Source organism: Osmerus mordax, chromosome 20, assembly GCF_038355195.1.
Source record: "Osmerus mordax isolate fOsmMor3 chromosome 20, fOsmMor3.pri, whole genome shotgun sequence".
NCBI lineage: Eukaryota > Metazoa > Chordata > Actinopteri > Osmeriformes > Osmeridae > Osmerus > Osmerus mordax.
The window spans coordinates 10,046,185-10,068,230 of record NC_090069.1 but is presented as its reverse complement, the minus strand read 5'-3'; the positions used below and the strand labels follow the sequence as shown (position 1 = coordinate 10,068,230).

The 22,046-nt window shown below is 44.0% G+C and overlaps 1 protein-coding gene across 8 annotated transcripts in view; it reads left to right on the top strand.

Annotated features, from left to right (window-relative positions):
* The window catches only part of wrn (WRN RecQ like helicase), a 94,404-nt gene that overhangs the window by 32,467 nt on the left and 39,891 nt on the right, over positions 1-22,046 (top strand). For all 8 annotated transcript variants that reach the window (XM_067258024.1, XM_067258022.1, XM_067258023.1 and 5 more), the window contains one exon: positions 4,340-4,407. In XM_067258024.1, coding sequence (XP_067114125.1) covers positions 4,340-4,407 — 68 coding nt within the window. The remainder of the gene's footprint in view (positions 1-4,339; positions 4,408-22,046) is intronic.

The following is a 22,046-nucleotide window of genomic DNA, read 5'->3' as shown; positions in this document are numbered from 1 at the left end:
GCCATGGTCCACCTGATTCCTGCATACAGGCAGAAGCTAAAGCGCTGTAAGCCTGCTGTGAGGACATCAAAACAGTGGACCAGTGAAGCTATGGAGGATCTGCGGGCGTCCTTGGACTGCACTGACTGGGACATGTTCACGACTGCTACCAATAGTCTGGATGAGCTCACAGAGGCTGTGACATCATACATCAGCTTCTGTGAGGACTGCTGTATACCAACACGCACCAGGGTGAGCTACAACAACGACAAACCCTGGTTTACAGCTAAACTCAGAAGGTTAAGGTCAGCGAAAGAGGCCGCGTTTAGGAGTGGGGACAAAGACAGTTTCAAGGAGTCGAAGAACAGGTTTAGCAAGGCGGTGAGGGAGGCTAAACGACTGTACTCGGAGAGACTAAAACACCAATTCTCTGCAAACAACTCTGCTTCTGTCTGGAGAGGGCTCAGGCAGATTACCAACTACAAGCCCAGAGCCCCCCACTCCACTAACGACTCCCGCCTGGCCAACGACCTGAATGAGTTCTACTGCAGATTTGAAAGACAATTGGACAGTCCTGAACTACCCCTTCCCACCCAGGAGGCCTCCCACCTCCCCCCCTCTACAGTGACGACTCCATTCAGGAGGGTGAAGTTAACAGAATTTCAGGCAGAATTCAGGCAGAATCCCCGCAAAGCAGCTGGGCCGGACTCTGTCTCTCCTACCACCCTCAAGCACTGCGCTGACCAGCTGTCTCCGGTGTTCACCTACATCTTTAACACCTCCCTGGAGACATGCCATGTGCCAGCCTGTCTCAAGTCCTCCACCATCATCCCTGTGCCCAAAAAGCCAAGGCCAACAGGACATAATGACTACAGACCCGTCGCCCTGACCTCTGTGGTAATGAAGTCTTTCGAGCGCATGGTGCTGGCACACCTTAAATCCATCACAGACCCTCTACTGGACCCCCTGCAGTTTGCCTACAGAGCCAACAGGTCTGCGGACGATGCAGTTAACATGGCCCTCCACTTCACCCTACAGCACCTGGACTCCCCAGCATCCTATGCCAGGATCCTGTTTGTGGACTTCAGCTCTGCCTTCAATACCATCATCCCCGCCCTGCTTCAGGACAAGCTCTCCCAGCTGAACGTGCCTGTTTCCACCTGCAGGTGGATCACAGACTTCCTGTCTGACAGGAAGCAGTGCGTTAAGCTGGGAACTCTCTGACTCCCGGTCTATCAGCACCGGATCACCTCAGGGCTGCGTCCTTTCTCCTCTGCTCTTCTCCCTGTACACCAACAGCTGCACCTCCAGTCATCCGTCCGTCAAACTCCTGAAGTTTGCGGACGACACCACCCTTATTGGGCTCATCTCTGGTGGAGACGAGTTTGAGTATACAGTTAGGTCCATAAGTATTTGGACATTGACACAATTTTCATCATTTTGGCTCTGTATACCACCACAATGGATTTGAAATGAAACAATCAAGATGTCCTTTAAGTGCAGACTTTCAGCTTTAATTTCAGGGTATTTACATCCAAATCAGGTGAACGGTGTAGGAATTACAATACATTTTATATGTGGCCCCCCCTTTTTAAGGGACCAAAAGTAATTGGACAATTGGCTGCTCAGCTGTTCCATGGCCAGGTGTATGTTATTCCCTCATAAAGGGAGTTCGTTATTTCATTGACAAGGAGCAGATAAAAGGTCTAGAGTTCATTTCAAGTATGGTATTTGTGTTTGTAATCTGTTGCTGTCAACTCTCAATATGAAGTCCAAAGAGCTGTCACCATCAGTGAAGCAAGCCTTCGTTAGGCTGAAAAATCAAAACAAACCTATCAGAGAGATAGCAAAAACATTAGGTGTGGCCAAATCAACTTTTTGGTACATTCTTAAAAAGAAAGAACGCACTGGTGAGCTCAGCAACACCAAAAGACCCGGAAGACCACGGAAAACAACTGTGGTGGATGACAGAAGAATTCTTTCCCTGGTGAAGAAAAACCCCTTCACAACAGTTGGCCAGATCAAGAACACTCTCCTGGAGGTAGGCGTATCTGTGTCAAAGTCAACAATTAAGAGAAGACTTCACCAGAGTAAATACAGAGGGTTCACCACAAGATGTAAACCATTGGTGAGTCTCAAAAACAGGATTAGAGTTTGCCAAAAAACATCTAAAAGAGCCTGTACAGTTCTGGAACAACATCCTATGGACAGATGAGACCAAGATCAACTTGTACCAGAATGATGGGAAGAGAAGAGTATGGAGAAGGGAAGTAACTGCTCATGATCCAAAGCATACCATCTCATCAGTGAAGCATGGTGGAGGTAGTGTTATGGCGTGGGCATGTATGGCTGCCAATGGAACTGGTTCCCTTGTATTTATCGATGATGTGACTGCTGACAAAAGCAGTAGGATGAATTCTGAAGTGTTTCGGGCAATATTATCTGCTCAGATTCAGCCAAATGCTTCAGAACTCATAGGACGGCGCTTCAAGATGCAGATGGACAATGACCCGAAGCATACTGCGAAAGCAACCAAAGAGTTTTTTAAGGCAAAGAAGTGGAATGTTCTGCAATGGCCAAGTCAATCACCTGACCTAAATCCACTTGAGCATGCATTTCACTTACTAAAGACACAACTGAAGGGAAAATTCCCCAAGAACAAGCAGGAACTGAAGACAGTTGCAGTAGAGGCCTGGCAGAGCATCACCAGGGACGAAACCCAGCGTCTGGTGATGTCTATGGGTTCCAGACTTCAGGCTGTCATTGACTGCAAAGGATTTGCAACCAAGTATTAAAAGTGACAATTAGATTTAGGATTATGTTAGTTTGTCCAATTATTTTTGGTCCCTTAAAAAGGGGGGGGGGCACATATAAAATGTGTTGTAATTCCTAGACCGTTCACCTGATTTGGATGTAAATACCGTGAAATTAAAGCTGAAAGTCTGCACTTAAAGCACATCTTGATTGTTTCATTTAAAATCCATTGTGGTGGTATACAGAGCCAAAATGATGAAAATTGTGTCAATGTCCAAATACTTATGGACCTAACTGTAGGTGGGAAGCGGCCAACCTGGTGACCTGGTGCAGCCAGAACAACTTACAGCTCAATGCTCTTAAGACAGTGGAGATGGTTGTGGACTTCAGGAAGAGCACAGCCCCACTCACCCCCATCACCCTGTGTGACTCCCCAGTCACTGTGGAGTCCTTCCGCTTCCTGGGCACTATCCTCTCCCAGGACCTGAAGTGGGAACTGAACATCAGCTCCCTCATCAAGAAAGCACAACAGAGGATGTACTTCCTTCGGCAGCTGAAGAAGTTCAATCTGCCAAAGACAATGATGGTGCACTTCTACTCAGCCATCATTGAGTCCATCCTCACCTCCTCCATCACCGTCTGGTACGCTGCTGCCACTGCCAAGGACAAGAGCAGGCTGCAGCGTATCATCCGCACTGCTGAGAAGGTGATTGGCTGCAATCTGCCTACCCTCGAGGACCTGCACACCTCGAGGACCCTGAGGCAAGCGAGGAAGATTGTGGCCGACTCCTCCCACCCTGGACACTCCCTGTTTCAGTCACTCCCCTCCGACAGAAGGCTGCGGTCCATCAGGATCAATACCTCACGCCACAAAAACAGTTTCTTCCCTTCCGCTGTTGGCCTCTTCAACAAGGCCAAGGGACCACACTGACTCTAATGACTTCCTGCTTAAAACACACTGCTTTTTGCACTGCATTACAAAATTGTATCTTGTACATTTGTATTTTTTGTAATATTTGTATTTTTGTATTTTTATATTGTAAATTACGGCAACTTATATTTTATTTTATTGTATATTTTATTTAATTCTAATTCCACTTAGTACTGGTAGTTTATGTACCCTTAGTATAGATAGTCCACATATTTAAATTTTAGGTCCCTATATGTTTATTGTATGCACCTTCCTGCCATAGCAAATTCCTTGTCTGTGCAAACTTTCATGGCGAATAAATCCCATTCTGATTCTGATTCATAACGAACCATCGCTGTGTTTACTCAATTTTACCCAATACAAAAACAAATAAAAATAATTTTCTTTTAACCTTCGCAATGTGGGGGGTCTGAGACAGCCCAACGGTTAAAAGAAAATGATTCACTTTGTTTTTGTATGCTGTAAAGTTGTCGCAATATGACGGTGGGTCACAATGACTGATGGGTCAGAATGACCCGAAGATAACCACCATCTAAAATGAGCATAACCCAACACAAGCAAGTCAGCATAACACATGTATCTACATATCAATATTTCTACATAATCTTGTGGCTTGCCATGTTTCTGTGACCCTGTATTCTTTGCCTGACCAGAGATCATCACTTCATATTGCAGGGTACAATGGAAAGTAATACACTCGGTTATGAAGGAGAGGAGAGATAATCTTGTTGTTATGGCAACGGGTAAGTTCCCCCCCATCCATATCCTCTTCTCCCTTTCTTTTTGAAAGTTAATAATGACTAAATCCGCATTGTAAGAATAGCTGCCGCTTGCCAAATGATCCATATGGATGTCTTCTGGATAGGGAAATCAGTAGAACATTCGGCAGCTAGATCAGAATCAGAATTCGGTTTATTCGCCATGTATGTTATACAAACATGGAATTTACTGTTAGCCTACTACTATTTAGCCGGCTTGCAAGCTCAAACAAGTGTGTGCGGCGTGCCTGTTGTTTTGTTTCCGGTCTAGCTAGATCCGGTGTGGTGTTGTAGTTTTTCTAACGTCAGTAGTTGTTGCAACAGCATGTGAAAAAAACGACAAAGTTTGCTAGGCCAAAAAGAACGTTAATCTTGCGATAGAAAATTTTACGCTGTTAAAATGGGTTTGCGTTAACGCCGTTAATAACGCGTTTAACTGACAGCACTAGTTTAATGTGTCCATAAATAAGTACCACATTGACCTAGGGACTTGATCTGTTACACACGGGGAGTCAGGTGGCTGAGCGGTGAGGGAATCGGGCTAGTAATCCGAAGGTTGCCAGTTCGATTCCCGGTCATGCCAACTGACGTTGTGTCCTTGGGCAAGGCACTTCACCCTACTTGCCTCGGGGGAATGTCCCTGTAATTACTGTAAGTCGCTCTGGATAAGAGCGTCTGCTAAATGACTAAATGTAAATGTACATACACGAAGAAGACACGACAAAATGATACCATGTGCGGAGGCAACTTCATATCTCCAAAAATGATTGAATTAAAGGAAATAAAATGTATCGCTAACGCTAAAATAATGCTTTACACATCAGCCAGTCAAAAACTGATACTCTCATTCAATCACAAGTTCATATGAAGACTCTTGAGAATGTTTCGTACACAAATCTGAGAAAAAGTTGACTGTAAGATGAAAAGTATATTTTTTGTGAATATTTGAAATATACATGCTTGGCTAATTGCTAGGGCTTTATCCTCTCTCCCTCTGCTCCTCCAAATTCTCACACACATTCTGTTCCCTTGATACACGCGTGAGCTTGGCGAGACGCACACACAACATTTCAGGACATTGTGGGCTGACCAGAGCCATAGAAAAAGAGAGTTGCGACACGCTTTGATCTCGCCAACACGTGATCACGTGGTTCAAGTAGCTCGCTGTAGTTCCAAAAACCCCACTGCTGTCAACCTGTTTGAATGGTTTTCAATACAGCTGGCTAACGGAAGTCGCTTTCTCAGGCAAATGACGAATGAAACAAGCTTGGTTAAAGAAATCAGAGATTTTGTCTATCTTCAACAGACTCGTATCTACAAAAAGCAGTCACCCCTGACGTTTTTGGTGTAGAATGAAGTGAAATACAACACTGTGAACACTCACTGCCAGTGAAACACAGAGGAAAAAAGCTGGAGATTTTTTTTCACGTGGTTCCGGTAGCTCGCTGTAGTTTCAAAAACCCCACTGCTGTGAACCTGTTTGAATGGTTTTCGACGGGACAGACAGCAGCACCATCTCGATTCACGGACATTTTCGGTATATTAACACATAATATCAATTGGTTACTGGTGTGTTGTATCATGTATATGTCTGATACTTTATTAACAGTTATGTATATTACATTAAATGATAATACATGACGCAATATTGTGAAGCAGAGCTAGAGCTATGCTACCTACCATACTGTAACAACTGTACCATACTGTACATACCAAACAGTAGCCTAATGAGGACTATATTGTTCCACTTAACGTTTAACCTTCGACTGTTGAAGTAAATGGGACTTGTTAAATGTTTTTTTATTCATCAGCCACTTACAATTTACCACATTAACAACACTTATATTTGTAGTACTTGATGCAAGTTGAATCCAACCATTATCACCAGCAATTTAAGGCAAGAAAGGAGTTTGGTAAATAGAACAGAATATACAAGGCAACCAATTGCATTCAATAAAACATTTTATTGTACAATATGTCCAGTGTTCTTCCACTCCTTTTGTTTGTAGTGATCCGGTGATCTTCTGGCTATGATAAACATACTCTCTAGCTAGCTACAGTAAAAGTGTTGCTTACATTAGATACTAGACCTACAGTCTAGCTCTAACTGCATTTAGAATCTAACAAGCTATAATCTTACGATAAACTTTATCTAAAGCTAGCTATATGAAATACTACTAATAACAATTGATATGTGGTGGTAGAAATATGAAAAAATGCTGGATTTTCATCAATTTACTAGCTAACTTGCTTCGGAGACACTGAAATGAATGGGGTTGAACGGTGGAAAATACAATGTTTGGAACTACAGGTCGCATGTGACACGCTTTACTTCTGCATTCCTCGATAACAATGGGAGTCTATGGAAGTTTCACAACTCTCTTTTTCTATGGCTCTGGGGCTGAACAAGCCCCCACTAACTCATTGATTTTCAGCATAGGCCCTAGAGGACCTTGGTGTCATTGCATTTCTGAAATTGTATGCAATGGTAAAAAGTTCTCCAAATCCTGAAACAGTGATAGTATAGGCCATGAGTAACTACCACACCACAAATGGCCCACCATCACCCATAGGCCTTGTATCTGTGCGTCAGGGCGTGGCCTGTAGCGCCTATGGGTACCAGGCTTTCTGGAATGGGTGGGCTGACCAAGCCCCCACCATTCACTCCTTGGCTTGAAGCAAAGGCCCTTGTGGATCTGGATGGTATTGCATTTCAGATTTGGTATCCCATTGGCAAGTCTGCAGCATGGATTTTTCTATGCAGTGACAATTTGTGAAGAATATACATTTTTCAATGGTTCGCAATGTTTTGGAGGAATCTGCCATTGCTGCTTGCAGCTATATTTAGGGTTCCTCCAGCAGGAGGAAACCTATTGTTTTTGTTAGTATTCTTATTCTTATTAGGGTTCCTCCGGTAGGAGGGAACCTATTGTTATTGTTGGTATTCTTATTAGGGTTCCTCCGGTAGGAGGGAACCTATTGTTATTGTTGGTTTTTATTATTATTATTATTTTTCTTCTCCTTGCACCTAAATATCTCAAAGTCCCTGGTCATACATTTTCTAATTTGGCACATTGATACTACATCCAAGTGGGTACCCCCACACCAAATATGGGCCACATCAGACCATAGGGGGTGCCACAGGCCACGCCCAAGTCAAATTCAAATTTGACTTGGGCGTGTAAAATTTTCAAAGTGATGGCATTCCCACCCCATTGCTCCAATTCTCCCGAATCTTGGTGTGCATGCCTCATTTTTCATGAGGAACAAAAAAGCCTCAAGGACCCATAAGGTCCGCCATGATGTATTTTCCTGTACAGTGATAATTTGGGAAAACCAAATTGGGGAGTCAGGTGGCTGAGCGGTGAGGGAATCGGGCTAGTAATCAGAAGGTTTGTAGTTCGATTCCCGGCTATGCCAACCAAATGACGTTTGTGTCCTTGGGCAAGGCACTTCACCCTACTTGCCTTGGGGGGAATGTCCCTGTACTTACTGTAAGTCGCTCTGGATAAGAGCGTCTGCTAAATGTAAATGTACTATTAATGTACTATTAAAAAACCTTAACAATTCCTCTTCTCTTGAACCAAAGCTCCAATTGACTTGGAATTTTGAACAGATGTGTATCATGGATGTATCTAAAAACTTTACTTAAGACAGTTGAATCAAATACAAAATGGCTGAAAGGGGTGTACTTATGTAAATTTACACATTGCCTCAATATGTTTGTGTCACTAAATCAAATGTCATTTTGAATGATGGTTTTTCAAACCTAATAGGGTTCAAGATGACATCACTCTGAAGTACCATAAACAATTTCACCTTGGTATGTCAAAATATAATTTGAATTAGAGCTGTTTCAACCTTGGATGAATCTAACAACGCTTACCACAGGAGAAACAGCTTACCTTTTTCAGACAGTAACTGAACATGACAATATTCAACACTGAGAATAGCTTAATGGGCTGGGACGTTGACCTGCAAAGTATAAGGTTGTAGGTTCGAATCCAGCCAAAGTGTTTGAGCCTGTCTTAAATTTGAATATCTGTTTAGTTAAACAGGATGACATCGTTCTGAAGAACCATGCACAATTTCACCTTGATATGTCAAAGATCATTGAATTACAGATGTTTAAACTAATCGAACAATCCATGCTACAGGAAAAACGGCTTCCTTTTTTTGTAGAGTAACTGACCATGTATTGTCATCCTTGAGGGTAGCTCAATGGGTTGAAATGGTGTCCTACAAAGTGCAAGGTCACAGGTTCGAATCTAGGCACAGTCTATTGGCCTGTCATAATTTTGATTACTTGCACAATTTCATGCAATTTCACCTTGAAATGTCAACTGTTTCTTAACCTTCTTAACTTGTGGAAAATAAAATCAGAATCAGAATTCGGTTTATTCGCCATGAATGTTATACAAACACCGAATTTACTGTGGCAGGGAGGTGCAAAACACTAAACATATACAGATCTTAAATTAAGTAAAAGTACAAATGTTTAACTATTTCTAAGAACTAAACAATCTAAGAATACAACAATTTAAATATAAAATATATATTAAAATAAGAATAGAATGAGCAGCGTGAATGGTCAACATAGTGCAATCGGATACTGAGATAAAGTGGCTTATGCATACTGAATTGCCATTAGATGGGCTTATAATAGTTAAATAAGTGAATGAATGTCAATGGGAATCCTTGGCCTTGTTGAAGAGGCCAGTTGCAGATGGAAAGAAACTGTTCTTATGGCGTGAGGTTTTGGTCCTGGTGGACCGCAGCCTTCTGCCAGAGGGGAGTAGCTGGAACAGGGAGTGACCAGGGTGGGAGGGGTCGGCCACAATCTTCCTCGCACGCCTCAGGGTCCTCGAGGTGTGCAGGACCTAGGCAGATTGCAGCCGATCACCTTCTCAGCAGTGCGGATGATACGCTGCAGTCTGCTCTTGTCCTTGGCAGTGGCAGCAGCGTACCAGATGGTGATGGAAGAGGTGAGGATGGACTCAATGATGGCTGTGTAGAAGTGCACCATCATTGTCTTTGGCAGGTTGAATTTCTTCAGCTGCCGTAGGAAGTACATCCTCTGTTGTGCTTTTTTGGTGAGGGAGCTGATGTTCAGTTCCCACTTGAGGTCCTGGGAGAGGATGGTTCCCAGGAAGCGGAAGGACTCCACAGTGTTGACTGGGGAGTCGCACAGGGTGATGGGGGTGAGTGGGGCTGTATTTTTCCTGAAGTCCACAACCATCTCCACTGTCTTAAGAGCATTGAGCTCTAAGTTGTTCTGGCTACACCAGGTCACCAGGTTGTCAGCTTCCCACCTATAGTCAGACTCATCCCCGTCAGAGATGAGCCCAATGAGGGTGGTGTTGTCCGCAAACTTCAGAAGTTTGACAGACGGATGACTGGAGGTGCAGCTGTTGGTGTACAGGGAGAAGAGCAGAGGGGAAAGGACGCAGCCCTGAGGAGATCCGGGAGTCAGAGACTTGTGTTCCCAGCTTAACGCACTGCTTCCTGTCAGACAGGAAGTCTGTGATCCATCTGCAGGTGGAGTCAGGCACGTTCAGCTGGGAGAGCTTGTCCTGAAGCAGGGAAGGGATGATGGTGTTGAAGGCAGAGCTGAAGTCCACAAACAGGATCCTGGCATAGGATGCTGGTGAGTCCAGGTGCTGTAGGGTGAAGTGGAGGGACATGTTAACGGCGTCATCCACAGATCTGTTGGCTCTGTAGGCAAACTGCAGTGGGTCCAGGAGAGGGTTTGTGATGGCTTTGAGGTGTGCCAGCACAAGGCGCTCAAAAGACTTCATTACCACAGAGGTCAGGGCGACGGGTCTGTAGTCATTGAGTCCTGTTGGCCTTGGCTTTTTGGGCACAGGGATGATGGTGGAGGACTTGAGACAGGCTGGCACATGGCATGTCTCCAGGGAGGTGTTAAAGATGTAGGTGAACACCGGAGACAGCTGGTCAGCGCAGTGCTTGAGGGTGGCAGGAGAGACAGAGTCCGGCCCAGCTGCTTTGTGGGGGTTCTGCCTCTTGAAAAGTCTGTTAACTTCATCCTCCTGAATGGAGAGAGTTGTCACTGTAGAGGGGGTGAGGGAGGAGGCCTCGTGGGTGGGAAGGGGTAGTTCAGGACAGTCCAATTGTCTTTCAAATCTACAGTAGAACTCATTCAGGTCGTTGGCCAGGCGGGAGTCGTTAGTGGAGTGGGGGGCTCTGGGCTTGTAGTTGGTAATCTGCCTGAGCCCTCTCCAGACAGAAGCAGAGTCGTTAGCAGAGAACTGACGCTTCAGTCTCTCTGAGTACAGTCGTTTAGCCTCTCTCACCGCCTTGCTAAACATGTTCTTCGACTCCTTGAATCTGTCTCTATCCCCACTCCGAAATGCTTCCTCCTTCTCTGACCTCAACCTTCTGAGCTCTGCTGAGAACCAGGGCTTGTCGTTGTTGAAGTTCACCCTGGTGCGTGTTGGAATACAGCAGTCCTCACAGAAGCTGATGTATGATGTCACAGCCTCTGTGAGTTCATCCAGACTATTGGTAGCAGTCGTGAACATATCCCAGTCAGTACAGTCCAAGCACGCCCGCAGATCCTCCATAGCCTCACTGGTCCACTGTTTTGATGTCCTCACAACAGGTTTACAGAGCTTTAATTTCTGCCTGTATGCAGGAATCAGATGGACCATGGTATGGTCAGAGTGACCCAGTGCTGCACGAGGGATGACGTGGTAGGCTCTACTGACTGTAGTGTAGCAGTAATCCAGAGTGTTCTCTTCTCTGGTTGGGCATTTGATGAATTGTCTGTATTTAGGGAGTTCGTGGCTGAGATGACCTTTGTTAAAGTCGCCGAGTACGATAACAAGGGAATCTGGGTTTGCCCGCTCCACACTCAGAATCTGGTCGGCGAGCGTGCGTTGGGCCTCTTTAACCTGTGGACCCGGTGCCATGTAAACTCCGACCAAAATGAGTGACGCAAATTCTCGTGGCGAGTAAAAAGGTTTACAGTTTATAAAAAATTATTCCAGATCAGGAGAACAATGTTGCAGATTCACTGTCACATCTACACACCAGCCACTGTTGATGTAGAAACACATACCACCGCCTTTGGTTTTGCCGGAGAGTGCAGTGTCCCGGTCAGCTCTCACGAGTTGAAAGCCTGCCAGATGTAATACAGTGTCCAGGATCAAATCGCACAGCCATGTCTCCGTGAAGCACAAAACCGAAGATGAAAGAAAGTCTCTGTTTTTCACCATCAGTAGCTGTAGTTAGTAGTAGTAGTAGCAGTAGTTTGTCCATTTTATTGCACAGTGAACGTACGTTGGAGAGGAAAAAAACTTGGAAGCACTGTTCGGATTCCACGTCTGCGAAGCCGAACTAGTGCTCCCGCTCGCTTTCCCCTTCTTCTGCGTTTCACTGCATGAGCAAAGCCTAGCGTGGCACTGGCTAGAATTCCCACTAAATCTGCCGCTGGAAGCAGAAAAGTGGGAAACAAATCCACAGGAGTTGTAGTCCTGATGTTTAGAAGTAGTTCTCTTGTTAGAGAACCCCGGAAATCTTGGCAGAACACTGAATTAACAGACAAAACAAGACAAAACAGAGCGCACCTAGCAACCGAGGCAGCCATCATCGGCGCCCTCTTGGATCGTATTGATTGATAGTTTGGTTACAACAGCCGTGCGAGGGATTTCAGTTGTTGTGTTCGTTCAGTTAGATGTTTGTAATGTTATTGTTGGTTAGTTAATATAATGTTGTTGGTCACCCTGATTGTGCATGTTGTGTAGTTTAATGGGACCAGAGAGTCAGCTGCTGTACTGTCACAGGCTATTCTCGCAAGGAGCTGATTATGAGCTCTGCCCTAGCCCAGTTGCCCACATGACTATTGTTAGTTGTGTGCATTGACTGAGAGTCTGGAAAGAGATCAACTCAAGAAGAGTTTCAATATCCTATACAAAGTTAATACTCAGCCCTTACTAATCATAAAATCTCAGCAGTTGGTGTGTAGCAGAGAGGCTAGAGAGACTGACTTGTAACCTTATGCTCATGAGTTCAAATCCCCGTTCAGCCTATTGTTGTTGGCCAAACATGAAGTAGTTTTGCTCTCTTGTTGTCCAAGTCTTGATCTTCTACAGTGTACATGTTTATAATATTTTGCCATTTTGCAGAGGAACCCGCATCGCTGCTTGCAGCTATATTTCTTCTTATTTTTGTTTCTCCTTGTGCCCCATTATCTCAAAAAGTCCCTGGTCATAAATTTTCTAATTTGGCACATTGATACTAGAGCTTTGGTTCTTCTCTTGAACCAAAGCTCTAATTGACTTGAGATTTTGTACAGATATGTATCATTGACGTATTTAAAAATGTTACTTAAGACAATTGAATCAAATACAAAATGGCTGAAAGGGGTGTAATAGGCTTTAAGGTGAGATGCCCCTGAAGTACCATGCAAATTTTCACCTTGATATGTCGAAATATGACTGAATTACAGCTGTTTGAACTTCGACCAAATCTGACAATGCTCGCCATTGGAGAAATGGCTTTTTTTATTATCCAGTTACTGAATTTTAACATGTAATCCATGTCTGGGAATGGCTCAATTGGCTGAGATGTTGTGCTGGTAAGCAAAGGGTTGTAGGTTCAAAACCAGTCAGAGGTGTAGTTTTTATTCTGACAAAACGGTTTCTAGTCTTCCGATCAATCTTCCGGTTGTAAAACATAGCAATGCGTGTTTATTTGAGCCCATCACAACACTCCGATCATCTGTTTAGCGAGACTGTGTAAACCACTGCAAAACAAGCCAGGTTCACCACAGTAGCTAGCTACTTGTAGTCTACGCATGGTAGAGATAACTAATGGTTATCTCTAATGAAGTATATTTATTGTTCAGGTGGATCCCTTGCCTGTTGCTCAAATTCATTTCAGTAACCTAAGCCAGGACACATCGCCACTGATACTAGACATGATTTGAAATTCCCTTCGATGACAAGTTATAGCACCCCAAACAACCTTTTCAAAGCACTACGAGAAAGCTATTCTTTACAGCAGCAACCCAGTCATCCCGTTGTCCCGTTTTTAAAGGAAATGTACATATCTTGATTGTGGACAACTTTTTCTTCTCCAATCTCAACGAATACCCAAACACAGCAACAGGATTGACATTTAAAAAAATTAACACAGTAACTTGCTCACTTCTTATGCTTCTAAACTCCATCAAAACAATCATTCGCGCGTCTGAAACTGGAAGCTTTCAAGGGCCACACTTAACAAACAAAAATTCTAGGATGTTCATCAAAAAAGGTCTATAAGCATTCTATACAAATTCAAAGTTTTACACAATGCCGGTAATATTTAGCTTACAATCTTTCTATATCACAGTAGCCTAGGCTATGTCACGGTCTGTAGCTATCTAGCTAATAGGATATACATTGTGAATTTGGTCTCTACAGCCGTGGCCAAAAGTATTGGGAGCGACTATCAGAAATACTAATCTTTACCAAGCATTGCACAGTCAGTCGGTGAAGAAGGGAAGAAAGCTTTTTTGCTTGCGGCCGGCCCACAAGGAGACAAAAAGACCACTCGCCATGGTGATACAAAGTTTGTCTGCTAGCATGTTGTGCTAGCTAACCTTTGAAACCGCTCTCTACAGTCATTGGTTCATAAACAGGCATACAACTGTCACATGGCCCTCCTTTCATTGGCTCCCTTGCATAGACCTTGCACGCGTTCGTGATTGCGTTTGTGCGTCTATTGCAGTGGACATTTACAACATCAACCCTACCCCCACTAGGTGACTAACTAATGGTCACCAGACCTCAATCTCCCTTCTAGCTCTGTCAAACAGTATCTCCTTTAAACCAGGGGCGTAGCCACGGGTAGGCCTGGGTAGGCACAGGCCTATCCAATTTGTTCAAAGGCCTACCCAAAAACGAAAATATCTCAGAAAACTTATTTAGTAATTGTGTTTTATTTTATATGGGTCATTTTATTATAGGCTAATGTAGTCTAACAAAAAAATGTATATCCCACGATAAGTTGTTTTCCGACTATTTAGGCTACATTTGATTTTTTTCAACGTCACTTTGCGCTTAAATACTGTCTCAGACTCACCAGCTGAGGTAGGCTAGTTCTAGCAATGGCAAACCAAATGTCGATAGCAAGGTTTTTCCCCCAAATTTTTTTTAGAAAATGAGTGTGTGCCAGAAAATAATATGGATCTACCGAACGCTTCCAGAATGAGACATTAGCAGGTGGCATCAGGACAGAATCAACCGCAATCGCCATCACAACCGCCGCCACCTTGAGCCAAGAATGCTTGCTAACCCCACCGTCTACTTTTCTTGATACTGCGGGCGGGGGTGAACCTGCTCTAGGCCCACCGACGGATTTGTCTGCAGTTGATGAACCAACCTGTCAACCAAAGCTAGCAAAGTTCTCTTCAAGTTTAATAAATGGCAAATCACGATGCTTCTCTTCAAGATGGTATGACCAGTTTGTGTGGATTGAGTATAGTAAAGCCAAAGATGCCATTTTTTGTAAATTTTGTAGGCACTCTCCTGGGGCAAATGCTGAATTCACATTTATACGAGAGGGATTTTAAAAACTGGAAACTGACAAGAAATGCTTGCCGTAAACACGAGAATAGCAAATTACATGCTAGTGTCCTTGCTAAATTTGAATCCTACAAGACGACGCTTACACCTAGAAGTCGCGGGACTGTGTTGAACCAAATGCATGGTGATGCAAACAAGGATTTTGTAGAAAGAAACCGTGCACATGTTAAAGTGGTAATAGATATTATTTTAATGTGTGCAAAGAAGGATATTCCATTCAGGGCATAGAGAAACCGAAGATGCAAGCAACAAAGGCAACTTTTTAGAAGTCTTCAATTTCATTGCGAAGTATGACTCAGAAATACAAACCAGGCTTAATGAGGTACCACGCAATGCCACCCTTATGAGCCCCGAAATTCAGAACGAGTTGCTGGAGTGTGCAGCAACGCTGTTACTCAGGAGGATAAAAGATTAAGTTCATTCTGCTCCTTCCACGTATTTTGCAATACTAGCAGATGAATATGAAGATCCATCTAAACAAGAACTTATTGCTGTGTGCAGCCGATACATTCATGCTGGAATTATTAATGAAAGAGCTGTTGGATTTGTGGAAGCTGCTGATTTGTCTGCACAAGGAATATCTCGGAAAATTCTGGAAGTGTTGCAACCCTTGGGGTTGGATCCCACTCTGTGTGTGGGTTTTTGTTTCGATGGTGCTTCAGTCATGTCCGGCAACAGAGGAGGGGTACATGTCCTCCTAAAGCAGACATTTAAGCAAGCGGTATATGTGCATTGCAACTCCCACCGTCTGAACTTGGTTCTGTGTACCGCGGCAAAAGTATCGGGACATGTCAGTACTTTTTTTGACACAGTAAACCAGCTACACACGTTTATGAGTGGATCCCATAGACATGCTTGATTCATAGAAGTACAGAAAGAGTTACATCCCGGCAGACCATGTATCGAGCTACAAAGATCCATGGATGTACAGTGGAGTTCAAAATCAGGGTCCGTAAGTAAAGTGCTGTTACTGCTAGATGTAATTTTAGAGGCCCTTGCAGAGTTTTCAGAGGCTTGTGGACAAACCAAACTAGAAGCCGATGCCCTCTTACATAATATCCAGAACAAGAAGTTTTTATTCCTGTTAGTCACGTTTAGTAAATTGTTTGACACTAGTGATTTTGCTACGAAGGGATTACAAAACGCTACGCTATGTGTAACAGTGTATTGGTTTAATTGAAATCCTCAAAACCAGTTTTTCTACGTTCAGAGATAACTCAGGGGGAGACTTTGATAAAGTGCTCAAGCTAACTGAAGAGATGATGAGTAAGCATGATGTTAGTAATTGGGATGTGAGCGCATCACGACAACGAAAACTGCCAGTAAAATTGGCCGATACTGTAGTCACAATTTCATTGGGGAAAACATCCAATATCAAGAGTGACAGTGACCTGAGGCAACTTTGAAACAGTATTCTGGACAGACAGATTACTGAGTTGAACTCAAGGTTTCAAGAAGACATGTACGGGATCATGCAAGCGGCAGCGTCCTTTTCCAAATATTCCCAAACGTTCGGCCTTAAAGAGCAGCTAAAGACGACATGCGATCATTATGGAGTATCAATTGAGGAATCTGAATTCACAGTTTTTATTCAGCAGTTACATCGCAAAATAAACATGGGAATGAGTGACTTTTCATCCATATTGAGTGTATTGACAGCTGCCCTGATGATATGTTCCCAAATATGAACTCTCTGTTAAGGATCATTGTCACACTGCCAATAACGTCATGCAGTGTGGAGAGACTTTTTTCAACAACTAACAGAATAAAAAATCCTCTACGGACATCAATGACAAGCGCCAGGCTGAACCACTTCAGTTTAATCTCATTTGAGCATGAACTGACAGATACATTGGATTATGCTGAAATCATCACAATATTCAACTCCAAGACTCGCCGTCTGCACCTTGTGATGTAGGTCAAGCCTATGACGTCTAAAGGTAAGGTAAATTGTGAAATAGTCATCGAGCATATGAATTGATGAGTTTCATTTTCTTGGCAAGTTGGGAACTTGTGTAGTCACTGTCTTATTTTAATAGCCTTGATGCCATATAGGCTAAAGAAGTTGCTCCAAGTAGCGTATATACTAATATACATATTTTTCTAGGCCTATCCAAAAATATTATTCTGGCTACGCCCCTGCATTAAAAAAAAACAAACCCCCAACTCTTCTTAGTCCTCATCCCAAGATACGGGTCTTGTATGTTTACCTAAGCCTGGACCTTGCCTACAGTTTCATTTGGGGGTGGCCTCTCTACACACAAGGCTAAACACAGTATCATTTTATACAGAATAAAAGGTTACATCTTCAACTTTTCTGAAAGCGACATACATTTTGTGTTTGCAAAGCTTGCTGGGCCTTGGCATAAAATGACTGCTAACAGAATATCAGTAAGTCATATTATCAGCACAGGGGAAAGTGTGAACTAGTTCTAGCCAGGTGAACTATCATTCTGATTGGATTTTAAGAGCAGATTGACTGCTGTAAAAGAGGAGACTATTGGCATAATTTGAAAATCTTTGCCCCCCAAAAAACAAATATGAAATGTGCCTTATTGTATTCCAGTATTCTATAGAAACATACAAAAACATTTTCCTCAAATACTGAACCAGCAAAACTTTGCAAAACACAACATTTGTCATTGCCAAAGATTATGGCCACTACTGTATGTTGCAATTGAGTAATGACATTGTGTTTGAAGAAGCAGATAGTCTACGAATTAAGTAAATAATTAAGTGAAGTAGTTTTTCTTATTTTTTAACATTTACATCAACAGCCTAGTTTGTGTTTTTGTGCAATACTGCAAACTTCATGTCCTCAACAGTAGGTGGCGCATCACCTTTTTCAACATCCGGCAAAGCCTGACTAAATTACAGCTGTTTGAATTTTAACCAAATATGACAATGCTTGCCATTGGAGAAACGGCTTATTGTCTGATACAAAAACTGAACAGTCCAATGTTTAAGTCTGTGAATGGCTTAGTAGGATGAGACACAATGCTGATGTGCTAAAGGGTTGTAGGTTGTAATCTAGTCAGAGCAATATATAATTCGGTGCACACAACCATTGTTCTCTCTCTCTTTCCCACCCCCCAAAAAAATATGAATATTTGCACTACATAGACAATGTCGGTGTCCAAATGTTGTGTTGGTCTCGATTGCGTTGCTTGTATTCGCGCGAACGTTCCGTTTGATGGTTTAGGCTTAAATTACGTTTTTGTGGCAAAAAGTGTCTTGTGTTGCCAAAGGGAACTAGCCACACGTTAGCAATGACATGTTAGCAACGACGCATAGATACGCCGTTCTAGTAAGACAGACAGTCACAGCGATATCAGCGAGCCCTCAGCATTAGTACTGAAGGATTTGAATTATTTTGTGTCTATTCCAATATGTAATGATAGTATTCAATGACACAAATCTGTGTTCTAGAAAGAGTGGTCTGGAGTCGCAGAGCTCCCATAATATCAGCTTTAATGCAGCAGTTGGAAATCAACAAGTACAGAGCTCTGGGGTTGTCTACGTTTCCCTATCCGCAACAGAGTTTGGGCTGGTTCACGAAGTCCAACTGGCTATCTGTCCCTCCCCAGCATATATTTATACAGTGCAATTGAAACACAAGTATCAAAAAAGGGTTGAGCTTGTTCTCTCGTGCATCAGGGAGTTGTTCTTGCCTACGCGTCCCACCTGCTCGGGTGCCGTCTCCACCCGGTTTCAAGGTTGTTTCTGAAAATGAAGAGATAGAGACACAAAGAACAGCCTGCTTCCCACACCCAGTGTGAGACCCAATGTTTAAGCCTGAGCACACTTCTAAGTTCTTAACTTTAATAAGCACAATGCATAACTTTAATAAGCACAATATATTCTTTACAATTAAAACAGAAAGATGAAAAGAGGGTTGAGCTTGTTCTCTCGTGCATCAGGGAGTTGTTCTTGCCTACGCGTCCCACCTGCTCGGGTGCCGTCTCCACCCGGTTGTTTCTGAAAATGAAGAGATAGAGACACAAAGAACAGCCTGCTTCCCACACCCACTTCTCAGATCATAAGACAGAACTTTAATAAGCACAATATATTCTTTAGTACCGTAGCTAAAAGTCTAGGAAAGTTGAGGCAACATGTCTTCAGCTGCTAGACAATTGGTTTCCCCTTCGTTCTTTTGGTGAGCAGTCTCACAAGCCCTACTTACCCGGTGTCATGGAGCCGACCAGGTAAATAGTTATTTAGCACTAGCGTTGCTACCTGCATATACCTACAGCTGGCAGCTGTGCTCCGACTAGATTCAGACCTAGCCCCGGTAAATTGTAGAGCTACCTAACTTCTGCTGTGTGGGAATCCCAGGACCTAACCAGTCGAAAGGGAGAACACAAATATAAGAGCACACCCCAACATTTACCCAGAAATTGTACACTCTCTAGTTCTTTTTGAATTCTGACAGAAATTAAGGTTTCAAGTTCAAGTCTTTTATTGTCAGATGCACAGAACAACACAGGGTCAGACTGGGCACTGAAATTCTTAGGACAGGACAACGCAAAGCAACCTGGCATAACATATAAGTACACAGAACATAGATTACATCTATGATAAGCTCAAATATAGTAAACCTAATATACAAATAATATACAATATTCAATACGGTATACTAAACCTCTAAATATGCATAATACACTTAATAGCCTATACTAACCTTATAAACCTATACTAACCTAAGACAAGTGAAGTACAGTAGTGCAATATTGCTGATAGTGCAACCAGTAGCTAAAAGTTTGTAAAGTGACAAGTGTGAAGTGTATCAGTGTCCATATCAATGTCCATTCGGAAGCCTGATGGCCCTTTGAAAGAAACTGTTGTCCAGTGCAGCTGACCTTCTCCTCTTCGGATCCGTTGATGTGTAGGGGATCATGCGCCGCCTCCTGCCACCTCCTATAGTCCACAATCATCTCCTTAGTCTTGCTGACGTTGAGAGAGAGGTTATTGTCCTGACACCATGATGTCAGGGTATCAACCTCCTCTCTGTAGGCTGACTCGTCACTGTCAGAGATGAGGCTCACGATAGTTGTGTCGTCAGCAAACTTAACAAGGAGGTTGGAGCTGTGCGTTGCCGCACAGTCGTGAGTGAACAAGCAGAACAGGAGAGGGCTGAGCACACAGCCCTGGGGGGTGCCTGTGTTGGTGATCAGTGAGGATGAGGTGCGGTTCTCACCACCTGTGGCCTCCCCGTCAGGAAGTGGAAGATCCACTTGCATAGGGAGGTGCTTAGTCCCAGGTCCACAAGCTTGGAGACCAGTCTGGAGGGGATGATGATGTTGAATTCTGAGCTGTAGTCAATGAACAGCATCCTCACATACGTATTCCCTTTGTCCAGGTGGTAGAGAGCAGTGTGCATAGTCAGGGCGATGGCATTGTCTGTAGACCTGTTGGACCGGTATGCAAACTGCATAGGGTCCAGGGTGGGAGGCAGCGAGGAGCAGATGAATGGTTTGACTAGCCGCTTGAAGCACTTCATGATGACAGAGGTCAGTGCTATCGGGCGATAGTCGTTCATGCAGGTGACCTTGGTGTTCTTGGGCACAGGGTCGATGGTGGTCCTCTTGAAGCAGGTGGGGAGTACAGACAGGCTGAGGGAGAGGTTGAAGATGTCACGGAAGACCCCTGCTAGCTGGTCAGCGCAGCCCCTGAGGGCCCTACTTGATATGCCGCCTGGGCCAGGTTCCTTGCGAGGGTTGATCCTTCTGAAGCAATGCCTCACCTCAGCTACAGTTAGTGTAGGCACACCACTGGCTAGGCCTTCAGGTAGCTCCACTGCAGGGGGGTCACTGTCCATCTCAAAGCGAGCGTAGAATGCATTCAACTCGACTGGCAGTAGGACAGAGGACTGGGTCTCACTGTAGCCTCTCCCTTTGTAGTCTGTAATGGCTTTAAGTCCACTCCACATCAGGGGCGTCTTAATAGCACTTGAGGCCCCTGGGCTATGGACTTTTTTTTTTTCATTTTTTGAGACCCCCCACACGCTAATCGCACGAGTTGCTTGTATTGTTATTTACATTCCGTTGCACGGTTTAGGCTGAAATTTAGTTTTTGTGGCAAAAAGTGCCTTGTGTCAACGAAGGGAACTCAGTGCTAGCCTACGTCACAACGTCAGCACACGTTCGCAACGACGCATGGATACAACGTGCATTACTGTTGCACAGCAAGTATCGTATCGTGCCGTGGTGTACTAGCAGCATTATACATTTACATCCCTCCACATACACCACCAGATGCCACTGTAGAGCAGAGTAATGACACCGCGAATACGGAGCCCGTGCATTAAGGCTCCACATGCGCCTGGGGTCAGAGCCATGGTAGCTGGACTCCACCTTGGTCCTGTAAGCCCATTTCGCTGCTTTGATGGCCTTAAGAAGGTTGTATCTGGCTTTCTTGTACCGATCAGGGTCCCCAGAGTTAAAAGCGACAGACCGGGCTCTCAGGTTGGGCCGGACTGCGGTATCAACCCAGGGCTTCTGATTGGGAAAGACCGGACAGCCTTCTTGGGGACGACATCATCGATGCAGTGTTGAATGTAGCTGGAAACAGTGTCCGTGTATTCATTAATGTCTCCATCTGCTGCCTCTCTAAACATCAGCAATTCAGTGGTATCGAAGCAGTCCTGGAGGGTCGTCACACTCTCGTCACTCCATATGTGAACTGACCTCGCAATTGGTCTGACCTGTTTGAGCTTGTGTCTACATGCGGGGAGGAGAAGAATGGAGGTGTGATCAGCCTTCCCAAAAGCAGGGCGGGGGAGGGGTTTGTAGATGCCCTTGAATGCTGAGTAACAATGGTCAAGGGTCTGGGGCCAGTTGAACAAAACACCTTAAGTTAAGATTTTCCTTGAAGTCAGAGTTAAGGTTTCCTTAACCCTTGTGCTGCCTTCGGGTCACATGACCCAAAGGTTCATAACGAACCATCGTTGTGTTTACCCAATTTTACCCAATACAAAAACAAATACAAATAATTTTCTTTTAACCTTCGCAATGTGGGGGGTCTGAGACAACC